Genomic DNA, 25,932 nt, shown 5'->3' on the forward strand with positions numbered 1-25,932 from the left:
ATTTTTACATTTCTCTTCCATTTAAAATCCAACACCAAAACCCTTTTCATGTGTCCAGATTGTCAAAAGTAAGTTCACTTTATAAAATGCTGTAGTTCGCTACAAAATAATAGTAATGTTATCCTTGCAGATATGGCTTCTTCCACAGACTACTATATATTCTGTATCAGATCCTTATTCCCTAAAAAAGCAATTAAAAACCAAACAAGCAAACAAAAACCCCGCACACCAGGAAAAACTAAGTCTCACTTCTCTTTTCAGGACAACTTTTCTCCACTAACTAAAGGAGTAAAGTAACTGCTAAACTCATTTATAGCACCTATGGAGCAAGCCATCCAATGTTATAATCTTAGAGAATATACAGTAATCCAGACTTAATTTTTTTCAGTGTGGTTTAAGATCATAGAATCATATAATGGTTTGGGTTGGAAGGGACCTCAAAGATCATCTAGTTCCAACCCCTCTGCCATAGGCAGGGACACCTTCCACTACGCCAGGTTGCTCAAAGCCTTATCCAGCCTGGCCTTGAACACTTCCAGGGATAGGGCAGCCGCAACTTCTGTGGGCAACCTGTTCCAGTGCCTCACCACCCTCAATGTAAAAAATTTCTTCCTTATATGTAACCTAAATCTGCCCTCTTTCAGTTTAAATCCATTGCCCCTTGTCCTATCACTACACGCCCTTGTAAAAAGTCCCTCTCCAGCTTTCCTGTAGGCCCCCTTTAAGTACTGGAAGGCTGCTATAAGATCACCTCGGAGCCTTCTCTTCTCCAGGCTGAACAGCCCCAACTCTCTCAGCCTGTCTTCATAGCAGAGGTGCTCCAGCCCTTGGATCGTCTTCGTGGCCCTCCTCTGGACTCGCTCCAGCAGCTCCATGTCCTTCTTGTGCTGGGGACTCCAGAGCTGAATGCAGTATTCCAGGTGGGGTCTCACAAGAGCAGAGTAGAGGGGCAGAATCACCTCCCTTGACCTGCTGGCCACGCTTCTTTTGATGCAGCCCAGGATACAGTTGGCTTTCTGGGCTGCCAGTGCACATTGCCGGCTCCATTGAAGGATTTGATCCTTTGACATTGTTGTAATTTTCTGTGCTGTTCTGCTCTCTCTCTCGAAATAACTTCTCCATTTTCATGTAGAACTTTGCTCTTTTACAGTACTTCATGTTTTCACTCAGCATCACTTAATGTTCATGCAGTCATGCCTCGAATCTTGAATTAAGCCCTGGTAAGTGATGCTTTATGGGGGCTTGAATGGAGAATGGATAGATTATGTATTATCCTGAAGATATCATTTTATGGAAGCCACTTATAGTAATTAAGGAAGGAAGAAAGAAAAAGGAAGGAAGAGGCTAGAGTGAGGATGCTAATGTACATTAATAGAAAAAAAAATCAAATTAAAATAGGAACCTTACTGACTTTCTTAATGACAGAGGAACAAGTTATATCTAGGTTTTGGGGTACCAAGTTATTTTGTGGAATCAAGTCGAGTTTGTTTTTTTTTTTTTAAAGACATTGCAGGGATTATAGTGCTGACATACATAAAATAGAACTTCTGTCGTGCTAGACTAAACATGAAATAACATTGCAGTAGCTAGTAAATTTCTTTTGGCAGCCTTATTGACAATTTGTTTGTATTTCATATCCTGGCACAGATATTTTATCAATAATATCTCTGTTTTATGTTAAATTTTCATCTTTAAAATGATCTATTTTATTTATATGGGTCAATGAGCAGTCAAGAAAACCTCACACTTTTAATCTATTTAATATTTCCCACCTCAAGCAACAGCAGAAATAATACTTTATTTTAAAAATAACTTCATTTAGAGATGCCAATAAACATTGCAAGGTTTTGGTTTAAACTTTTTTTTTTCCAGTAGAGCAATATCCCTGTTTATCTTTGTGGCTTTAATATATCTATGACAAAAGCAGGCTATTAAGTAAAACCAACTATGAATTAATTTAAATTGAAACTTTTTCAAGCTGTAAAGTTCCATACTTACAGTATGTAAAAAATGCTAAATTATGAAGGGAACATTTTTTTCCCTTAGTATGAGCCTCACTGTTGATGGTCCTTGGATTTGATCAGAAAGGAAAAAATGTTATATATTAAAACTAGCTTGTGGGCAACATCAGAATTGCTGCAAACTAAGATTAAAGTTCAAAGAATAAAGACAAACGCAAGCAATACGGGGCCAAAGTGGAGGCTCCGCAAGTGGTACAGTTTCTTTTAGTAAGTTTAGCTGGTGCAGTACTTTGCTGAATTAGGTTTATCAGAATTTTCTCCTCTCCTCCCACGAAGTTTGTCAATACAGATTTTGATATTCATTCAGGGAATTTCTGCCTATTTGGCAATATGGCTGGCCACAGTGTACAGACCTGTCGCACAGTGAACGTGTAATAGAAAGGGTCGCGTTTGAGGCTTTGGGCTTGCCATGCATAGACATGAATTTCATTGTGTAGGCAGACTCTGATATGGATTAGCTATCTGAGATTTAAAGAGAAACATTCCTGACCTATGAGAAACTTAGCCTGTCTTCAGTAGTAAGCAAAAGAAAAAAGGAAAATCCTGAGTTTTTTTAATGTAAAAGAATATCAATATAATGATTTAGTGCAATCCAGTAGGTGTTCCTCCATGAGTACTTTAACCACCCATTTTTGCTCAACTATCATCTTGTTGTATACTTGTTGCTATATATTTTTTCTAAGCAGACCTCTACGTCAGCTTGTCGTCTTTATCTTCCCATTTTCTGATGTTATCAGACACCATTCATGATTTCAGAAGATAGCATACAGATAGAAAAGATAATACTAAGTTGAAAGCCTCTCTGTCTCTTTTTTTTTTGTTTGGTTGTTTTTGTTTGGTTGTTTGTTTCTCTTCTTCCCCTCTCTTTGGGGATGTGAGAAAAGTGGTGCTGATATGCACTCTTCCATCTATCTAAAGAGCACTTGGAAGATTACAGTACAGTAAGTTGACAGCTGGCTAGATGATCTAGAGGCATTGTTTTTCATAGAAATGCCATAGCTGTTAACCAGTGCCAGAATACAGAAGTTTAGTTTGGTGAGGCACTGACACACAGACATACATCATTCTCTTAGAAACTCGTGAGCTGTAAAGCAGCTTTGTTTGCAGCTTTCAAGTTCTCTTCTAATTCTAATTAACAGCATCATCTGAAAACATCACAGCCTTTGTCATAAATGAGTTAACGTAATCACAACAGCGAAACCGGTTCAAGTTAAAAGGGCTTCATTTTTAATTTAAATACCGTATAGAGATTACTTGTAATCCTGAGCACCATTGCATAAAACAATTTTCTATCTGAGTGTGTTCTGTGAATCTATAACTACAGGCATGATGTTGTGATGCTTTTGAAATGATTTTAGGAAGATAATGTGTTTTGGCTGTAGAATAAAGGGCAAGTAATACTAGCACTAGAATTATCAAGACAGCTGGCCCATTTCAAGCCTTATTGCTCCTCAGCACCAGCCAGTAGATAGTATATAAAGAGGCTTGGTTCTATCTATTATGTGGTTTTCTTGTTTAGCAGAATTATTCTTGATTTAGACTAGTATGAGTCCAGTATAAAGTCGTTTACTTAAACAGGTGTCCAGTGTTGGTAGAGTTATTAAGTAGTATTACACAGTGCCTGTAATATAGCAGATTAATGTGAAAAAAACATTTTTACTGTTTAAGCAAAACAGGTGTGGTACTTCTGGAGGTAGGGAGAACAATAAATTAAAACTGGCAGGTTTAAGAAGTTGAGCGGTCAGCTGGTGGGAGCAGCATCAACCACGCAGAGGAACACACTGATGAATGGAGTTCAGTACTGTAGAATGAAAGCCAAAGCGGGAGGACGGGGCAGAGGGGGAAGTAACTCTCACTGTAAAGCTGTAATACAGAGCAAAGAACATTTATTAAAATGGATGGCTGCAAGGTTGTATGCCATAAAGAGACTGTGAAGGAACCCTGATTCACTTACACAATTAGGGATACTCAGATTCTTGAACATGAATACTTTGCATGTATTCTGTGTAAAAGGGGCTTATTACTCCTCCCAGGTGTAATGAGGAGCTTGGAATTGCTAAATACAATATGGAGAGGCAGATACTTCCTTATGTCTCTCCTTGAATGTTACAATTTTGGCTCAAAATATTTCTGTGTTACATATACATCATAAGAAAATAAGCTAGGAAGCTTGAAACACACTGCTGTATATGGTGTTAGAAAACAATTACAGATGAATTTTGCCCTCTGAAGCATGGATTATTCTCTATTCTTCTCTCCATGTCTCAGCTGGTTTGAGAAAAAGACGTGATGGTAGTGGAAATGTCATCAATATAAATAAGGTGGAAGAGGAGAGACAAATAGCAGCTGTAGTGAATGCCATAGAAATGTGTTTTAAATTTAGAGCTAAGAGACTCAAGTGGAACATGCTTATTTTAGGATGCTTCCAGAAGTTGTATTGTGCCATATCCTTTTTGTATTGAAGTGCTGAAACTAAAGCTGATATAATTAAAAGCAATAAAACATATGAAAATGTATAAACACAGTAAAACATTCAAAGATAAGTAGTGCAGCAAATCACTCTGCCAGTTGAACAATTATTAAAATATATACTTAATTTTCTCTTTATGGAGGGAAGAGGGGGAAGGGAATTGAGGAATGTTTTTGGTAGTTTCTGGCAAGGGAACAGAACGAGAAAGCTTGTACAAGCTGCATCTCTTAATATCAGCCATACTGTATTTGTTTTCATTTGTTTACCCCTGTAGTCTCATGATTTTGTCAGTTAAACATGGGATGTGATGGAGAAGAGTCAACTTTTGCTTTGCTCATTACAAATCAGTGACTCGTCATTTTAGCAAGGTATATGGACAGAGTGTGCATTCTTCTGATAATTGCACAAATTATTATGAGTTTTGCGCTAAGGAATCAAGACCACAGAACTCTGGTAGATTTGCAATGTGTGTGTGTCCATGTGTTATATCTCAATACATATTAATATACATTTTTGTATAAATGTATCAAGTTGTGAAGATAAGAAAGAAGCTTACTGTATCAGAGTGACAAACCACCACATTTAAAAGTGTGGAAAAATTATTTAAATAAACCTGAGCTATGACATTCAGATCTGAAATGGTAATGTCAAATACCTAATTGGAATGAGTTAGGGATTTGTGAACACTATCAAAAATCTACAGTAATAATTTTAAGAGTTGTTACACTAACGCAGTCACGTTGTTGTGACGCAGTACCTGGGTGTTGTAGAGCTCCTACTTGAGAGAAAGCAGTTGTGCATTTATTTTATTTTCCCCAGTGGAGAATGTGAGGAGTCATGGGACTGGCATAATAACCTTATATTCAAAAAATTGCTTAAAGTGCTATGGACAGTGTTGAGTTGGCCATGACCTTAAAGATTGCCAGATAGTGGGAGGATGCCATAGTCAGCCTCCAGCCCTGGATGACAAAGTGTGGTTTAGGAGGCACATGCAAACATTACGCTTTCTATTCCTTCATGCTTTACAGTCAGTACACAGCATGGGAGTCATATGGAACAGGAAGTAGACTGGATCCTGAAGGTGTTTGGAACGTAGTGTCTCAAGGTCCTTTGAGCCGTCTTGCAGCCTCTGTGGAACAAACACATAGATAATGACCAATGTCATCTCGTATTAGGTATAGAGCAGTTGTAGTATCTCTAGGTGTTCTAGAGGAACTGCCCCCACAATACTATGCTGTTTGAATACCCATAATTCAGGAAGAATATTGAGATTAAGAGTATTCAGAAAAGAGCCACAAGAATAGCAGAAAACATACTTTATGAAAGACAACAAGAGCATCATACGTATTTGTTTGCAATGGAAAAGAGGAAGAAGGCTCTGCAGTTACTGTTTGAATTCTTACCTGAAGACAAATATTTTAACAGTCTCTCCAAAGTAGCAAAGATATGTTAAGATTTCGTAGAGGAATCCAAATTAGAAAGTCAAAGGGTACCTTTTCTAACTTTAATATACAAGTTTCCTAATGTGTTATACAAAGCCTATTCTTGTGATAATTCAAGTGATGATAGTAGAAACAGCATCAAGTTAGTCAGACATGAGATAGTCTTCTGTAAATAGTGTCATACCATTTTTTTTCCTGTACTTGCTTTGAACAGGGCATGTAGCCAGACTTGTCAATGATATGGTATGAAACATGCATATAATAATCTGGAATTCTTAAATGTTGCCATATGATTGTTTCTTCAGCTGACAATTCAGTATATATTCAGATTAAGCTTTCTTTCAGGCAGATGTATATGCATGTAATTCAAATGCCATATGGACAGGACATCTTGATAACAAGAAAATTAGAAGACATGTAATTGTACCTGCTTGTGTAGGTTTTGCTGAGCAAGATGTATAGAGTTTGGATTTTATAGATTCATAGATTTCTAGGTTGGAAAAGACCTTGGAGATCATCCAGTCCAACCGTCCCTAATCCCCATTAAACCATATCCCTAAGTAGTTCATCCACCCTATTCTTAAACACATCCAGGGATGGGGACTCAACCACCTCCCTGGGCAGCCTATTCCAGTGGCTGACAACCCTTTCAGAGAAGAAATACTTTCTAACATCCAACCTGAATCTCCCCTGACTAAGCTTATACCCATTTCCTCTTGTTCTATCACCCATCACTAATGTAAAGAGCCCTTCCCCTGCCTCCCCACCATCCCATCTCAAATATTTGTAGGCTGTAATCAGGTCTCCCCTCAGCCTCCTCTCCTCCAGGCTAAACAGCCCCAACTCCCTTAGCCGCTCCTCTTAAGTTTTATTTTCCAGCCCCTTGACCAGTTTAGTCGCCCTTCTTTGGACTCGCTGCAGGAGCTCAATATCTCTCTTAAAGCGAGGGGCCCAAAACTGGACACAATATTCCATGTGCGGCCTCACCAGTGCCGAGTACAGGGGCAGGATCACTTCCCTGCTCCTGCTGGTCACACTATTCTTGATACACGCCAGTAACCCATTGGCCTTTTTGGCCACCTGGGCACACTGCTGGCTCATATCAAGCTGGTAGTCAACCAACACCCCCAGGTCCTTCTCCGCCAGGCAGCTCTCCAGCCACTCTTCCCTGAGCCTATAGTGATGCTTGGGGGTTTTATACCCCAAGTGAAGGACTCTGCACTTGGCCTTATTAAAGCTCATGCCATCAGAATGCATTTGATTTCTTTCAGTGCTGACAAGTAAAGCTGTTTTTAATAAAATTGAAGTTTTTTAAACAGTTTGAGCTGACCTTATGAAGCCAAGAATGGCAAATATATTTTTCTGAAAGAATTAAAAAATGAGAAATGGAAAGGTATTCACTACTGTTTTGCATTTACCATTTTATTCTCTCACTGACTGCTCCGTAAGAATAATGTGTAACACTCAACTCTTAGAACTCTGTTTATTCTTGTAAAAAACCTGAGTCTAAATAAGATTCCTTAATAATAATATCAATATATTAATATGTGGTGTATTAATAATATAATGATATCAATATTATATTAATATGATAATAATAATATTCCTTATCCCATGACCTGAAAATAAAGATTTAAGATCATGCTGCTATCAGTAGGTAGTCTTAAATATTACGTATTCTGACTACGCAATCTCATGTTCAAGTTAAAGATATGGTTAGTGTTTTAATGTGTAATATATGGTAAAAGCACATCAATATTCATAGCAACTTCAAGGTTAGTTGAGAGCTTTTCAATCAGTGGTATATACGGGGGGGGGAAACAATGCAAAGATAATTGTGTTAATAGCAAGTCCATTAAAAAGTTGATAGGAAACGACTCATAAGAAAATCTTTTATTGATTTTTGAATACATGGTTCATGTGTAGTGTACATAAAACACTGAAAAAGGGAATCTGCAGTCATATAGAAGCTCTTGTACAAGTTTTATCAGGATTTGTCACTTTATTTAAATGTAATGATGAATCTTATAACTGTATTATGTATTCTGAGTTGTCATAGAACAGAGGAAACAGATTTTGAAACATCTACCTTAGGATAACAACAGAAGTGGACACTAAAAAAAAAGTAACCTTTCTGGGAGAAAAAAATATAAATCCCTTTACTTAACCCATAAGAAAAAGGAAGGGATTAGAGCTGCCAAGCAACGCTAAAATCTTTGAAGGAGGATGAATAGAGGATACTACTGGATTTTTAGAGAGTAAGAAGATTTATTCAGATACATTATATGAACATTTAAGAAAGTGTGAAAGTGATTTTTGGGTTGGTGCGTTTTGTTTGGTTTGGTTTTGTTGTTTTTTTTTTCTCCTGAAGTGGGTTGCATCATCTCAGCATTTATGTAATGTCATTGCTGGGAGCGTAATGTGTTTTCTAGAATGTTACAGATGCCGTTCATGAGAGTGTACCATCATCTTGAAGTAATTTTAGCGTTGGTATATGAATATAAGAATGCCTTCCAGTAGATAAGAGATTAGTTTTCTATATGAAATGAGTTAGGGGAAAAATGAGTAAGTACAGAAAGAATGAAAACCTTAAATGGTCAAGCTGTATATTATTGTAACACCTATGCTACAGCAGTCACTTTGCAGAACTATTTCTGTAGTTATCTTCTGTACTTACTATGCAGAAGGAAAAAAGGCGTGTTCTTTGAAATTGATCATTAACTTATATTTTCTGTCTTTAAGCCTACCTAAGGAGTTGAATATGAACTTTTGAAGAATGCAAGTAAACTTTTTAAGTACTCTAATAAAAAGTTTTAAGCTGCCTGCTGGCTCTCAAATTCAAATGATTGACACAGCAGATGTGTGATGATAATATTAAAGGGAGAAAGAAGAATGAAAATTATTCTTTCAGATATTGATTACTGTGATGCTTATAAATGGACTTTTTTCCTTCTTTTCTGTCTTCATTTTCAAGCACAGAACCTGTGACTGATCCTATGCGAGGCAAGAAAGAGCTGGGAGCATGCACCAAGAGTGCAGCTTGCGCTTGCAAAGCAATGAGAAAGATAGAGCGCATGAGAATCACTCTTGTCTGCAGGGGTCTGAATGTGATGAGTGGAATATCATTCTCCTTTTATAATGGCAAAAGAAGATTTTTGTGGTAGCCAGTGTTTTGAGCCAATAGGAAAATTAGCTATTTTCTAGTGAAAACTATTCTGTAATTGTACTCAATATAATATAGTAAATGTTGTAGGAGTAGCCATTCTAATAGTAATAATAAAAATATTGTCACTATTTGTCTCCTTTGGGCTGTAGAAGTGATTATTAGTTATTTGATTGTTTCATTTGTTTTGGTTTTTAAATTTATTTTTTTATGTTTCAGTTATTTTTCTTCACTCAGTTATTTTTTTATCATAGACATTAAGATGCCTTCTGATGAGAACTGTATCTGTAATTGGACTATCAAATGCAGGAAACAAAAAGCAGCACATTATGCAAAAAGCAGCACATTATGCAAAAAGCAGCACATTATGCAAAAAGCAGCATATTATGCAAAATAGCCTCTGAATTAATAACTTTTACTTCTCTCTCAACAATAGGTACATAATCATTAAACAATTAAACTGCAGAGTTGAGTATTAGTTTTGCAGATACAAAACATGTTGATACATGGGATCCATATTTAAATGGCACTAACCAAATCTGATTATTGCACTTTGCTTATTATTACGGACATTTTAGATTGCTATTCAACAAACTATAAGAATATAAGACTTGAGACAATCTTCTGGTTATTATATCTAGTTCTTAAAATTATTTTCATTGACTGAAGAGAACTGGTTTCTATCTTTTTTAAAAAAAGTATTCTGATTTATTAAATAATGTGTAAAAGAAGAAAATTATTTTCACTTCTCTTATCTGTATCGGAAAACACATTAAAGAATCTCTTTGCTTTCTTTTGGAACACAAATTGATGTATTTCTTAAATTTTTTCCAATAACACTAATAGATAGTGAATATATTCAAAGAGATAAACTCTGCAAGGCTGACACAAAATCAATGTAATGTTCTGTCTTTGCAAAATACAAAACGTTGGATTTTGAGAGCTGTTTAATAATTCAGCTTTAGAAAATCAAAACAGTTTTTAGAAAAGGTGATAACTCTAAGAGAAGTGATTAAAAAATTACATTATGACAAGATCAAACACTTAAGATTAGCTGTATGAAAGACACTTGCATATCTTGGCAAGTGATCAAAGGCGAAGTATAAATTCGTAAGTTAACTTACACTATTAAATATCTTTCTAAAATAACACATTATTGCTTTACCAAAGCAGGATGTGTGTGTATGAGTCTCAATTTTATTTTTTAATATTGCTTATACATTATATCGACTGAAGTATGTATAAAATTATTTGAGGCCTCATTTCTGGAATCAGTTAAAATTCTGAGCATCCCATGTAGTCACTGGAGCTGTTCAAACAATTTCAATTTCTGCATTGCTTGTGAAAGATTTAACCATTGATTATTAGTGAGAGATATAATAGAATTTTATTATTTTACAGGTTACAAGAAAAATAAAGCCTTTTTTTTTAAATAGCACTTAAATAACTGCATAAGTTAGGAGATCTTGAGTTTCTCGCTGTCTGATTGAGTAAAAATGCATGTATTCGGGGAAAGAAAAAAAGTCATGTTAAGTTCAGTATTTTTATGAAGTGGAAGATGACCTCTAAACAACATGAATTAGGAAAAATAGTAGGTGAGTTGATAAGCTGAAAAATAATGAAGTCAATAAAAAAATCAGCCCGTGAGTGGCATTTTGCTTTGTATATTGAATGTACACAGAGCTTTCATTGTAGTAAACTTCTTTCATGTATAATAGTCTTTTTATGTTTTGTACAGTATTTTTTGTGCAGTATTGCAGGTGGGGTCTCATGAGAGCAGAGGGACAGAATCACCTCCCTGGATTTACTCTTCGTGAAGCCATGTTGGCTGTCACCAATCACCTCCTTATTTTCTATGTGCCTTAGCATAGTTGCCAGGAGGATCTGCTCCATGATCTTGCCAGGCACAGAGGTGAGACTGACTGGCCTGTAGTTCCCTGGGTCTTCCTTTTTCCCCCTTTTAAAGATGGGGGCTATGTTTCCCCTTTTCCAGTCAGTGGGAACTTCACCAGACTTCCACGACTTCTCAAATATGATGGATAGTGGCTTAGCAACGTCATCCGCCAGTTCCCTCAGGACCCGCGGATGCACCTCATCAGATCCCATGGATTTGTCCACCTTCAACTTCTTTAGATGGTCTCGAACCTGATCTCCTGCAGTGGGTGGTTCTTCCTTCTCCCAGTCCCTGCCTTTACCTTCTGTGACTTGTGCTGTGCAGCTGGAGCTCTTGCCAGTGAAGGCTGAGGCAAAGAAGTCATTGAGTACCTCAGCCTTCTCCATATCCCAGGTAGCCAGGTCCCCTGTTTCCTTCTGGAGAGGGCCTACATTTTCCCTAGAACTCTTTGTATCACTGACATATCTATAGAAGGTTTTCTTGTTGCCCTTGATGTCCCTGGCCAGATTTAACTCTATCAGGGCTTTAGCTTTCCTAACCTGATCTCTGGTTGCTCAGACAATTTCTTTGTATTCTTCCCAGGCTACCTGTTCTTGTTTCCACCCTCTGTAGGCTTCCTTTTTGTGTCTGAATTGGTCCAGAAGCTCCTTGTTCATCCATGCAGGCCTTGATGCTCCTTAACTTTTCTTCTTTTTCTCTTATGACATATTTTGTCAGAAATGTACTTTTGGCTATGGTAATTTATCTCTATTAATCCCAGCAGGTTTTTATCGTGATTGCTAAACTAGACTTCAACCCAGATCATTGTATTGGGTTTAGTTTTGTTTTACACAGAACTAACAATTTAGGATAAACAAGTAACTGAGAGAGATTGTCTTCCGCGTAGTTGTATAAGATATCTGAAAGAGAAAAAGAATTCGCTTCAAACTGTGTGGATATTGCGGAGTCCAGATTCAAAGCCTATGATTCTTTGGCAGTTTGTATTTCTGCAGTTTGATTTTACTTGTCAATGCAACAGGCTTTTTTTGGTATTACTTTGTCATAGCCCTTTTAGCTGCATCTGCCCCTGGGAACCTGGTGAAGAATGAATTTTTACCATGAAAAGGGAGGAAACAAAAGTGCAGGCCCCTGTTTGTATATGTAATCTATAGGAATCGTCATTGAGTATGGATGGATGTGTGCATTGGGTCCTAGCAGGATTCTGTGTGTCTGCTGTCCAACTCTTTCTTCCTTTATAGATTCATGGACCTTCCTTCAGTCTCTACAGAGCCTGGAGAAAAAGTGAGAGACAAGAGAGTGTAGGACATGCTGACACAAATCAGCTGGTGGTATTTTTTGTGTTGCAGGGAGGAGAATTTGGTCCTTAGAAGAAACAGGGTTCTGACAGTGATGCTGTAATTTACAAAGACACAAACTTGATAAATTGTTGTACTTGTTGAAAACAAAAAATAGTGAGACAGTAGGGGTAATTTTCCTGGTCTTCTCTATTTCAGTGAGCTCTTCTTTCCTTTACTGATATTATGGACTGGTTGATTTGGAGTGAATTGAAATTAATTAAAAGAGTAATGTAATGTTCTTTTAGAAATATTTTTTTTCTTCCACAAAAAACATATGCTCAAGGAAGGCAGAGCAGAAGGAAAAACTGAAGCTTAAAACCAAGGCAGCAAAAAACCCCATATGTCTACATTAGTGTTTTGGCTCAATTTAGAGTGTGCTACTGTGTAAATATCTGATCTCTCTTACCTTGCTTTGGGTTTAATAGTGGAGTTGCTCTCAGGGTGTATGGAATGTTTTAATTCATTGGAAATTAATTCAAGAGATGTGCTCCAGGATCCTACCTAATGTGTGCCAGCATGCCAGACTACAGCAAGTTTGAAGTTAAACTAAACAGAAAAGCAACCTGTCACCCTTCTCCCCAAAAAGCATGGGCATTAGGTTTGCAGCACCAGGTGTTTCACTCTGGGTGTGTAATCTTGTGGTACCTGTTTGCTAATGCAGATGCACTGGTTGTGTTCATTGGCAGAGTTCTGTGTTATTCTGTGATCCAAGGTCTATGTCTAATACTGCTGAATTAGCCCCAAAGACCTTTATAATCTTTTAGAATCATTCTCATGTTGCTATAGAAACATAGCAAACATAGCATCCTGAACTGCAATTTTGATATATCCTAACGCAACAGACTAAAACTATCACCCACTGGAAGTCAATAGGAGTTTTCTTAGCAAGTTCAACAGGACCAGGATTTTATCTACAATCTTTAAACCCTAACCTGTGCACAACCGATATAAATAAAAAATGTTATATCTTAACTTTGCTTCAGAATTCACTGATCATTGTACTGCAGAAGTTATAAAACATGAGGTTTGTATTTGGAGATGTCAGCTTTGAAGGATGTAGGAAATTAGCTTGTTGTCATGGTTTAACCCCAGCCAGCATCTAAGCCCCAATCAGCCACTTGCTCGCTCCTCCTTGGTCAGAGGAGACAGAGAATCGGAAGAGTAAAAGTGAGAAAACTCACGGGTTGAGATGAAGACAGTTTAATAGATAAAACAAAAGCCACATGCCAGCAAAGCGAAACAAGGAATTTATTCACTCCATCTCATCGGCAGGCAGGTGTTCAGCCATCTCCAGGAAAGCAGGGCTCCATCATGTGTCATGGTTACCTGGGAAGACAAACGCCATCACTCTGAACATCCTGCCCTTCCTCCTTTCCTCAACTTTATGTGCTGAGCATGACATCATATGGTATAGAATGTTCCTGTCATTTGAGATCAGCTGTCCCAGCTGTGTCCCCTCCCAGCTGCTTGTGCACTCCCAGCCTACTCGCTGGTGGGATGGGATGAGAAGCAGAAAAGGTCTTGACTCTGTGTAAGCACCGCTCAACAATAACAACATTCCTGTATTATTGACACTGTTTACAGCACAAATCCAAAACATAGCCCCATACTAACTACTGTGAAGAAAATTAACTCTACCCCAGCCAAAACCAGCATACTTATCTCCCAGGATATATCGGGGTTTTTACCTCCTCATTTTGTATATATCTATTAAGTAATGATCTTTGCTGAATAATCATCAGTGATAAGAGGATTTCTCTGTGTGACCTCTAGATGGCACAGTGGTTTGGACATCCTGGACATTCATGTGATGTCAGATGGATGCCTGCATAGAAAATAGCCTCTAGAGAAATGAGATCCTTTACTGTAAAAGAAAAATAAAACAAACAAACAACAACAAAAAACAGTATTTCCTATTGTTTTGTTGCAAGAAATTACAGATGTAATAAAACTGCCACTACTGAAAGAACTGAAAAATATCTGAATATACTAGAGATCAGCCAATACATATTTTAACTGTCTTCTAGTGATAGTGTTGTTTTTATACATTATAGAAGAATTCTTCATAGCTCGTGTTGGAGACTGAAATAATTATGCTGAAGAACCAAATGAAACATCTGGAATAGGTGAATTGCTCTGCCATGTCATGTGCAAATGCCTTCTTTGTCCAAGTTTTTCCTCCACTGTGTTCTTTACTTCTGAACTTATATTTATAATCTTCTCAATGTGGACAACTTCGTTCAAACAATTTTTACAGTGCACAATGGCTTTGTAAGCAGGATAGATACTACCTAAAAGTACAAAGCTGTTTATCATCAAATAGACACATGTATAGCTAGGACTAATTTCCTGTCAGACTAAATGTGGAGATGCTCTCTACTTCTTGCAAGATACCTAATGAGTCCCTGCTGGCCAGACAATTGAATCAAGTATGGCAAGTGTTGTCGTTGCTCCTTGAAACGGGCTTGTCCTCAGTGTTGTTTAAACTGAGGATCAGTTTAAACTTCTTGTTTTTCCTTTTATGATTTTATAACTTTTCGTACTTGTGGCTTGTTTTCCGCCATCTCTGACTGACATTGTCTCAACAATCTTAGTTCTGTTTGCAGTTTTACCCTCCTTTCTTTGCATGGCTCCACTCTACATAATTTCTTATCTCTCTCTCACAATTTAGTACTTTCCTCAGAAGTTTGAACGAAGATTATTCAACCATGCCATGTCACAACCTCAGTCCTTAGAAGGAAAGCTAGGAAGTTAGCTGTGAGTTAACTCTGTGAAATATGTGCTGTTCTTCTTTATTCTAATGATCCAAACTGCAGATACTGATGGAGTGATGGAGTATGCTTTGGTGCTCTATTGACCTGCATTTCCAGATTTCCTTCTCAGAGACAGTAAGAAGATAGTCTATGCTCAGCTGTCACCCTTAGTGGGTGAATCTAAAGTTTTGGCAGCTTCTGTGATTCAGAGCTTCCAAGTGGGCTTTGTGGAGTAGGCAGGAATAAAAGGAAAAAAAATAGTAAAAATTTCACAAATGCCATACAGAAAATGACTTGAATCTGTGGCTTTCTTATTAAAACAATTAAAACCCCTCAACTCTGCTGTCATCTGACCTGGTTATCCAATATGTAGTTCAGTATGTATTCTGAAACGATGAAAACAGGGACGAAGGATGTCTCTAGTATCACTAGGTAAAAATATTGTTTTGATCTTATGTAGATTTCAAGGAATTGAACATTTCTGGTGTTGAAATATTAGAACATCTATAATACTGATGTTCTATGGGAAGATGCAGTCTTGTTCCTTATCTTCAACATTGCTTTATACCAGTTCGTACAAACAAAAATAAATATTTGTTCATTGTGATCAGAATGGTAAATACTCATAATTTAGATATTGTTTGTGCTCATGTGCCTCACTTGTTTTTATTGATGTAGCATTATGTATCTGCTAGTTGAAAGAGAGAATGTGATAGAGTTATCACAAATATTCTTATTAAGGGTCAACTTATGTCTCTTTCTTTAAAAAAGTTTGAATACAGTGGTTTCTGTGACAGGAAATAAAGTCTGTGATATGCGTGAATGCTTTTCACATTGCCAGTATTTGCCAACTAAAATCCGCTTCAGGTGTGTGTGTGTGACCATTTGTAGTTCAATATACAGGAAATGCATAGAACTATGTCAGATCATTTCATAGGAATGCAGTAGGCATATCCATAAATAATACCGGATATTAGTGGAAATTTATTAGATTTCTAACTTTACAATGTACATAAATGCCTGTGTTAGATAACAAGGGACAAATCATACTCTGTAGAACAGGGACTCCAGAGAGTGCTATCTCTGTAGTCTGGGGTCTGTGTTGGAAGGAGAAGTGAAGGACGGGAGGAGTGTGAAGAATGTGCTTATTTTTGGCATCTAGATTTTACTTATTTTCCTAGGGTGTTTAGGAATAGTATCAGCTGGGAAGGTAGGGAATTTATATTTATAGAAGGAAGAGAGAAAGATTCTGATGCAGTTACTTGCTATCTCTTCTAGTACAACCATCTACTTAATCCTTTAACAAGTCTGTATTCTGCGATTGTCTCTAGGCAATATTTGAATGTCTCTTTTCTGTCCTTGATCTTTAAACCAGAAGTTTTTAATCAGAACTGTACCTGTTCCAGCTGGGAGGGGGGACTCTCAGATGTTGAGCTCGAAAGAGCTGCTGTCTCTTATAGTCTGTAGAAGTTTGCTGACATGAGCACTGCATTCAGCTGTTGGTCTGTTAGGCCCCTTTCACCTCTCAAACTCCAGATAAGTTAAATTATGAGAAAGCTCATTTCTATGTTGCTGTGTGTTCGTTGCTTTTCCATCTCATTAAAGTGCTATACTAGCTAACGTACTCAATCAAAATGAAGCAGATATTATTCCAGGAAATTTCAGCAGTATTTCTTAAAACTGTTTTGGTTTTGTTTTTTTAAATACATAAGGCTGTTTTGTTTAGATTTTGGTTTATTATATAGACATTTAGAGTAAAATACCAGTTTCTTTGCTTGGCAAAAGTAGGCAGAATGGTACTGAAAATAATGCAGCTATATGGCAGCAAGGCAAGAAACTACCTTAAAGTGTAAATTTATCTTTTTAATAATACATGTAGGTGGAGGGAGGTAGTAAGAAGTTGTGTCTTTAAGGTATCTACTTGTTTTCCTTCTCCAGTGCAAATGAGTAAAGAGCATTTTCTTTTTACATGCATAGAAAAAAATATTCTTCTGAATTCTGAAATAATACTCAGTATGTATGATCCTGACAAAAATGATAGATCATACATAATTTTCTAATCTAATGTCTCACATGCAGATGCTGGGGAAAAATAATAGCTGCATTTATATAATGTCGCATTCACCTGCTAAACAATATGATGGTCCATCAATAAATACAGACATCTTGCCAACACTGTTGATTTAAAGTTGCTAGAATGTATTGTATTCTTATTCCCATATTAACTTTATTAACCTTTGCTTTATTTGTCTCAGATTTATTAATCTATTATTAGTTTCTTAAGATAGATTTTTCTTGCATTTGTTAGGAATAGTGCAAAATAATGAAACAGGTCGAAATAATATAGACATACACACATAGAGACTGACTATACTGTCTTGGCTTCTTTTGACATATGAAAGAATCATCTCACCCTCAGTAAGTTTGCCCATGACACCAAGTTGTGTGGTGCTGTGGACTCACTTGAGGGAAGAGATGCCATCCAGAGGGACCTTGATAGGCTTGAGAAATGGGCCAGTGCTAACTGCATGAGCTTCAACAAGTCAAAATGCAAGGTCCTTCACCTGGGCCGGGCCAATCCTAGGCACAAATACAAACTGGGCACAGAGTGGGTTGAGAGTAGCCCTGAAGAGAAGGATTTGGGGGTGTTTATAGATGAGTATCTCAACACGAGCCGGCGGTGCGCTCATGCGGCCCAGAAGGCCAACTGCATCCTGAGAAGCATGGTCTGTAGGTCAAGAGAGGTGATTCTCCCTCTTTACTCTGCTCTTGTGATACCCCACCTCAAATACTGTGTCCAGTTCTGATGTCCCCACCATAAGAGACACATAGGTCTGTTGGAGCGTGTTCAGAGGAGGGCCACAAAGATGATCCAGGGGCTGGAGCACCTCTGCTACGAGTACAGGTTGTGGGAGCTGGGATTGTTCAGCCTTGAAAAGAGAAGACTTCAGGGGGACCTAATAGCTGCCTTCCAATACCTGAAGGGAACCTACAGGAAGGCTGGGGAAGGACTTTTTACAAGAGTGTCCTCTGATATGACAAGGGGAAATGGGTTTAAGTTGAAGGAGAACAAATTTAGATTAGATCTTCGGAAGAAATTCTTCAGTACGAGGGTGGTGAGACTTTGGAATAAATTGCCCAGAGAAGTTGTGGATGCCCCCTCCCTGGAAGTGTTCAAGGCCAGGTTGGACAGAGCCTTGAGTAGCCTGATCTAGTTGAGAGGCATCCCTGCCCATGACAGATGATGAAGGGACCTTAGATGATCTGTAAGGTCCCTTCCAGCCTATGCCATTCTATGATTCTATAGCTTTCTTCCAGGATGCTTCCATGTGAAAAGGGAACTTTGAAGGAAATCCAGTGAACTCTAATGAAAGAAAATTAGATTTTGTGATACAAGTGTTTTTTTCTGATTATGTTAATCTAACATAGCCTGATTGTATCCCCCAAAGGCCATGGCAAAACATTATCAGTCAGTCTCTAAATTGGAATAATACTAAAATCTCTAAAAAATGCAAATGTAGTTATCAGAGATGAATTACAAGAGATGTTTGAAAGATTAGATTTCTGTCAGTCTGTGTTTGAAGACCTATGTTTCAACATTCTCATATCTAGCTATAAAATGTCATTCTTTCAAGTGAATTGGGCACTCTTGCATTTTATAGATATCATTAAATAAGTTGTGTTCCCAAAGAGTTGCTTGCAGCTAAATTTTCAGTGGGTTGCATTAAGCATTCTTAAAAGTATTTGCAGGCATGATCACTGTGTATACAGGAAGGTAAGTTTATGTATGCAAACAGGTACATAGGCTACAGTAATTGGGCAGATTGGCTAATTATGTTTCTAGACATGCGGTTGCATATGCAGTCTAAAAGCATGTGTACAATTTGGTGTATGCAAATTAGTTCAATCAAAAGCACTACTGGTAAATTATTTATATTTAATTTATTTAATTTTATATATTATTTAATTTTAACCTTTAGGTGTCAACAATGTCAGGTAAGGTGGAGCTTGTGTAGTTAGTAATAATTATTTTATTACTAGACAAATCCAAAAACCCTTTTCAGAAATTTAGAAGTATAAAATTTTTCAGAGGAACAGGTTGACTTTTAGATGGCATCACATATTTATTGTGGCAAAACACTAGTGAGCTCAAGAACATTTATAGTGATTGCAGTGGAATCACAAAATTAAATGGCAAAATTTTAGAAAATGCAGGTTATGGTGATCTGGGGTTTTTTGCATATCGAATGAAAAAATAATAAATACAAGGAAGAGAAAAGAAAAATAGTTTCTTATCGTGAAGTAACTGATTTCTTTGTTTACTATTTGTTTTTCTCTCTAAAATCTTAAAATGTAAAAATATACTGCTTTATTTGCATATCTCAAGTAAATGATAAATTACTTGTAGTTAAGCAACCTTTCTGTATCTTATTTCATGATGTTGTGGACACACAAATGATCTTAATTCAAGGTGACTTATATCATCACAGTAATTTCTCAGTTGTTTCTATGTCAATAATTGTATGTATGCTCATTGCCTAGATGAAAACAAACACACACACCACCTGGTAACAAAGAAATAGTCAACAGGAACAAATCTGATGCAATTAAATAATGGTAAAAGAAAATATCTGAGTACATAAGTAAAAGGCATTGTTAATATATTTTATGAAATGCATGTATCTACCATAACTAGTATTAAAAATGTTTTTAATTGACTTTTCATATTTGCCTGTCATCTCAGTGACTGGCAATCAAAAAGAATAACCGTTTGGTGGCTCTCATAATATAGAATCTAGTTTCTGCGTCATTGTGCTAAAGCTTCTGAACAGTTGTCCATTCAAAGCATTTCGATGACCAGGTATCACTGATCGATTCCTTCAAAGTATCATTATTGATGATTTATTTATCATCATACCTTCCACTTCAAGTTTGGCAAAAATAGATATTTTTCGTTTGTAGAAAATAATTATTAGTTATGTAGAAACCAAGATTTTGAGAAGAGTGATCTGCTGAAGGTCTCGTTTGAGTTCTGTGTATAACAGGAAACTTGACTCTCTTCACCCCGAATGAGTACCCTGGCACAGCTTGCATTTAAAAGCCTAACAAAGCAGAGGTTAGTTGAGAGAAGGTAATCTATCTGACTACACAAAATATTTTCCATTTTCTTCATACTTTTCTGCTGGTTGTCACAGACTTCTGATTGCCATGTTCTGAGCTTGTTCTAGTGTCCAGCTGCCTTTTGGTCCTTCCTGAGACACATTATTTTCTTTTCCTTCCTTCAGGTGATTTTACTACTTTTTTTTTTTTTTCTTCCTACCTCTCTGTCTTTAAACTTCATTGAGGGCATGTACAAGGATGCAAATATGCTAAAACTCTGTAATCACCACTAGTCCTTTTTTTTATATATTTTGTGCATCTTCACCCAGCAGCCTCTGTGTCTCACAAATCCTGCTTCCGATTTCTGATTTTTGCTGATATCAGTGGGGTTCTCCCTGTTGATGTCTGGAACTATTGCTATTGATATATGCAGTGTTTTAAAGTTACTGTACCTCAGATAAACAGAAATTGCATCAGGTTGATAGCTGGGACTCTGGTCCTGTCAGTAACCTCAGGCTACTTGGTCACTTCTGGAAAATTGTGAGCTATAAAAGTAACGAGAAGTAAGAGAAAGATGCAGTCATCTAAATAATCTGATTACGCTGGAGCTCATGCGGATGATTGGAAAACTCCTCAGAGAGAAGCAGCAGTAGTCACATTATTACTATATATCATATGTAAGCAAAGATACAGTTCAACTTTGCTTTTTTTTGCTATAATAGAAATGAAATGGTTTGTACTTCAAGTGATGCAACTCAGCAGAAAGGATTGTTATTTGTTATTAATTAGGGTGGTATGTTTGAATTGTTTCCTTTTTTTTATACTTCCTGATGGACATAAAAACTTCCTGTACAGATATTTAGCACTCATTATGCTACATGTAATTGAAGCTATTACTAGGTTTTTCAGCACTAACTGATAATTTCTGTGTGCGACATTTCAGGTCAGATGTTTAGTCTGACCCAGTGTAGCTTTTTTCTGGGTTAAAATGATCTATCTAGCTATATCTATCTGTTTGTATAAGCATACACATACATGCTTATGCAGATCAATTCTGTGCTCCAGTGGATTACGTTTTCTTTTTCTTTGAACTTTACATTGGGTGCTAGAGTCTGAATTTTACAAAATGTAAGCTGTGAAAGGCAGTGGTCAAAGTGGGGCAAACACTGAAGGACCACATACCTGTTTCTGTAAAAGTATTTATGATATGGTTTTCTAATACTTAAATGTTATCTCCTTAAACACTAGTATTAATAAAACCACTCCGTTCGTATTATTTAGTAACACCAAAATAAAGTAAATACCACACAAGTCAGACATCTTTGATCAATAATTTTAACAGTCATCAAAGCATCATCTTAATCATCTTTATCTACTAAGATGTCTTAGAAAGTGAAATAATACGCAGGTATCAAGTATCACTGCAGTGAATAGTGTACAAAGCTGAGTGAGTGTATACCACAGACTGTGGCAGCTCTTAGAAGAAAACTTTGTGGCTGAAATTATGTATGGCTTACTGTTTATAAAGGCTCATTAAAATACCCTGCATATGTTCTATTTTTACTACTGCTTATCAGAATTACATACTTTTTGTTTACTTACAGTATGAAAGAGGCTGGTTTAGGCCATAAACAGTGGAGGGGTGGTCCCATTTCATCAAACTGCAAGCAGTGTCCAGTAGTTTATACCAATCCTGTTTGTGGATCAGATGGTCACACATATTCTTCTCAGGTAAGAATTAAATAAAGAACTAAATTATTATTTCATGGTTCCAGTCAATTCCAGTTCTTGGAAAATAAAATACTGTATTGTGAATGAAATCAACATTTATTTCTTTTGATTAAAATATGCATTACAGGCTGCAACCTACAACAATTCTTGTATATCGTAAGACAAAAAAGCCAAATGGTAGCAAATCCTAAGCAGTGTGAAACAGTAGTACCCAAAGCAGCACAGTGTAGAAGTGGTCCATAATGTAGTGGAGCTCCAGGGTAAGTCTATCTGCGACAGACACCAAGGCAGTGTTTTGCATAAGGAAAAAAGCGTTGCGTGTCCTCAGTTTGGGGTAGGATAAACAAGTTGAGTCAGATTTTCCAGTTGACCATTGAGGGAACGGTTCACTTTCCGAGCATATAGGCATAGATGTAACATACCCAGATACAAAATGTAATAATGTAAATAATTGTTGCGTATCTTTCCTTCTTCCAAGAGCATTTTAGGTATTTTAAGACCATTATCAAATCTTCCTTCTGTATTCCTGAACCCTCCTGTCTTTTCTGACCTACTTATTTGGAGACAGAATAGTAATTAAAAAACTGTTACTGTCAGTTCAATCAGTGGTTTTTTGAGAAAAGATTTTTGTACTGGTCTTGCTGAGGTCCAGAAGCCATGGGACGGCATAAGTACAGTGTTCAGGTGAAACTTGTGAGATGAAGGGACTTTAGCATGCTGAAAATAAATCAAGTTATTTAGCATGCTCTCTTAAAACTTTTGGTAGAGGAACGTTCAGCAGGTATTAACTGAATCCTCTCTAGGAGAAACAAATGTGTGCTTTTGAAGAACCCACTTTTTTCAGAAATGGCATGCAATTCAGTAGTGCAAGAGGAGCTGCTGTATTTGGTCCTTCTCATACCATGTCATTTCACTAACAAGATGTTTTTAATAGTAGATAGTATCCAGTGCTTCAAGAGAAATATAGTAAAAATAGTGAAGCTGATTGTTCTAGATTAAATTGAAAGAGATGGAGCAGCTCTGTTTGTTACTTATAAAGAAAAAAATTATTTACTGCATTTTAAGCAAAATATTTTTAGGATATTTCCCAGTATTTAAAGCTTTTAGAGTTAGTGTTTGCTGTATTGAATTTTCTTTTGTGTTTTACTGCATTCACAAACTATATCTGGATTTTTTGAAAAAGAATTAGAGTTTCCCAGAGTGTCTGGCTGTTGGATTGAACACTAAGTATCCTCTCCAAGGATATTCTCTTCTTGATGAAACAAAAACATCAGAATATAACTAATGCTTCCTTAACCTTGAAAATTCTTATGATTTTCTCCTTAATCTTACGTTATAAAATGTTTTTCTTACAGACTGAATATTTAGTTACAGGGAACTGGTCAAGAATCTTAGTTTACCTTTAAAAAAAAAAAAAAAAAAATTCTAACTCTTAAACTAGGATATCTGAGACCCTATGCATGAATTTTGGACTCTTGCTTAGCAGAAAAAGAATTCCTTTCCTGACGATATGACTTAGTTTTAATTTAGTTTTTTGAAAATGGTCTTACTTTCCTTCACAGTAATCTCCTGTCTGTGCTTTATCAAGAGCTTGAAATGTGCTTGCATCTTACTAGACATTAGTTGATACTGTCATTTGGCATTTCTTTTGCTGCACCATGTGAAGGTTCAGTCAGTCTTTAAGCTCCAAGCTGAGCCTGCACATAGATATAAACCAGACGGTAGTCGGTACGATTTTGCAATTTAAGTAGACAAGGTAGGTAATTTGATATAGGTAATACTGAATGAGCAATTTTTTTTTTTTTAAGTACTGTATACTTTATCCATTACAATCTTTCCATATATTCTTCCTAATGCAATATAAACATCACAGCCAGTTTTAACCTCATTGCTTATTTCCTATTTTATCATATAGGAATGCTGTATTCTAAATAGCCCTATAGGAAGAGGTGACCCTTGTGGTCTCTCATGTTCTGGTCTGAAGTAGGTGTACAGAAGTCTATAAATAATGATGAGATGCAGATATTTTTACATCAGTTCATGTTTTTTAAAGGTGAGAGTGTGCTTCTTAAACAGAAAGATGAGAAATTAGTGGATTAAATAGATATACTCTGCTTCCATTCCAGTGCATTATCAGAGCTGCAGTCAGTGCAGTAGTGCATGTTATCCAACCTCTATGTCCCTTAATGCAGAAGTCATGTAGCATCATAGAGCTTTTGCAGAGTTTTCCTTTGGTCTTCCACTACCTCATAATGGTAGATTTTAAATCTTAGTTTATGGTTGCAGACTACAGAACATCAGTATTAGCCTATAAGTATTTATTTTTATTTCTTTTCAGTGATGTTGTGGTTTTATATTCTATGGTGAAGTTCCATCAAAATAGAGATCCTTGCAAGGTTATTTCAGGAGCAGTTGTTTTAAAAATTGACATAAAGATGAGTATTTTTGTTCCTTTACTCTAGACAAAGTTTTAGTTTCATTGTGCCATCAAGCTCCAATAGGAGTTTATATAGGAATTTTCTTGTATTTAGAATGCATTTGTCAATGACTGTGGCAAATTGTAGAATACATAATTGTAGAATACATTTCTGAAAATAAGTCAATAAGTAGTAGTAGTATTGTTGAACACAGCCAGGCAGTTGCCAGTTATCAAAGGACACTTACATTGGGAATATGCCCTCCCTTTTCAGGCCAAGTCATGCAAATGTTTGGATTAAATTATGTAACTGTAGATATTTCATACATGTTTTTTGCTTTAGGGAAAAAAAGAAGAGATTATATAATGGGTAGACAGTGTAGAAAGAAAGGTTAACTTCTAAACTGAGCTTATCCAGAGTCAGGTAAGGATGTTTTGTTTCGCATTCATTTTAGCAGGCCAAGTTAGGTTTACTTGTTCTCAGCTCGCAATTAGTCGCATGCAGTTTGTGCAAAGGAGATGTAGCAGGTGTAACATATTCATTAGCTTTACAAGAATGTTCAAATAAAAATATTACATACTGAAATGTTGAGTAATCAAAGTGAATGTTAATTATTATGTGGGAAGAAACTCAGTATAAAGAGATCCTGCTGCTTCCTTGCCAGGGTGATGTTACAAACAATTTTTAATCAATAGCCTTTAAATAATACTGCATGTGTTTTACACTTCATTAGTCTAGTTTTACTTTCTGTGTTTCTCTAAACTTTGGCACTTGAAAGTGCATTATTCGTTTTAACTCTAGCAATTCTCAAGCAGTGCTGTAGCAGAGGGCTTTGGCACCCCAATATATTTGGCACCCCATCCATTCTCCAGGAAAACTGCGTTCACTGCTGCCAGGACAGCTTTTGCAGCCTTTTTCTACCTCCATATTTCCTCAGATTAGTAGGGAAATAAAAAGGACATGGAGTGTAGCTTAGGTGGGGTGTTTTGTGGCAACAACCTACTTCCTGCCGTTCTTTTACCCAGGGATGCAACTCACTGCTGTCCAGCACAGATACAGTAAAGCTGGTGTAACTGTGATGATGCTCAGGCTTGGATGCTTCTGTTGGAACAATTCCCTTATATCGTACTATATTATAACTGAACTTCTGAAAAATGGCCACAAGAAAGGAAATGTGGTCACACATCAGATGAATTGTCTTTTGAGTGGTTTTTTACATATTTTAATTACAGCTCTGGTGTTTGGTATAATAGGCTGAACTTTTCTCTCTTAGGTTGAACATGGTCAACAAGTAGTCTCGCTATATCAAAATCTAAGCTTAAATAAGATCAATGAGCAATACTTTCAGTATTTTGAAAGGAAAACACCACAGAAATAAATTAATCTTTAGAATATGCCCATTGCCCTATGATTTTATTCCAGAATCATCTTGACAGTAAGTCCTAATTCAGTATTATTGTTAGCAACAATTCGCTGAAGTTAGTTACATATTTCACATTTTTTTTATGAAATATTTTTCTCCTACCTATGAAAACTTCATGTGATTCATGACATCCGTATAGGTATAAATAGCAATAAAAATCATGTTTTGCAAATATAATGGA

The 25,932-nt window shown here is 36.6% G+C and overlaps 1 protein-coding gene across 5 annotated transcripts in view; it reads left to right on the forward strand.

Moving 5' to 3' along the window:
• SPOCK3 (SPARC (osteonectin), cwcv and kazal like domains proteoglycan 3) overlaps positions 1–25,932 on the forward strand; it is a 214,851-nt gene that overhangs the window by 112,827 nt on the left and 76,092 nt on the right. For 4 of the 5 annotated variants that reach the window (XM_086611595.1, XM_086611596.1, XM_086611597.1 and 1 more), the window contains one exon: positions 21,785–21,911. The exons of the other annotated variant lie outside the window; for it this stretch is intronic. In XM_086611595.1, the coding sequence (XP_086467721.1) occupies positions 21,785–21,911 (127 nt within the window). The remainder of the gene's footprint in view (positions 1–21,784; positions 21,912–25,932) is intronic. 5 annotated transcript variants of the gene reach the window in all.

Source organism: Tauraco erythrolophus, chromosome 5, assembly GCF_009769465.1.
Source record: "Tauraco erythrolophus isolate bTauEry1 chromosome 5, bTauEry1.pri, whole genome shotgun sequence".
In the NCBI taxonomy this organism is placed as follows: domain Eukaryota; kingdom Metazoa; phylum Chordata; class Aves; order Musophagiformes; family Musophagidae; genus Tauraco; species Tauraco erythrolophus.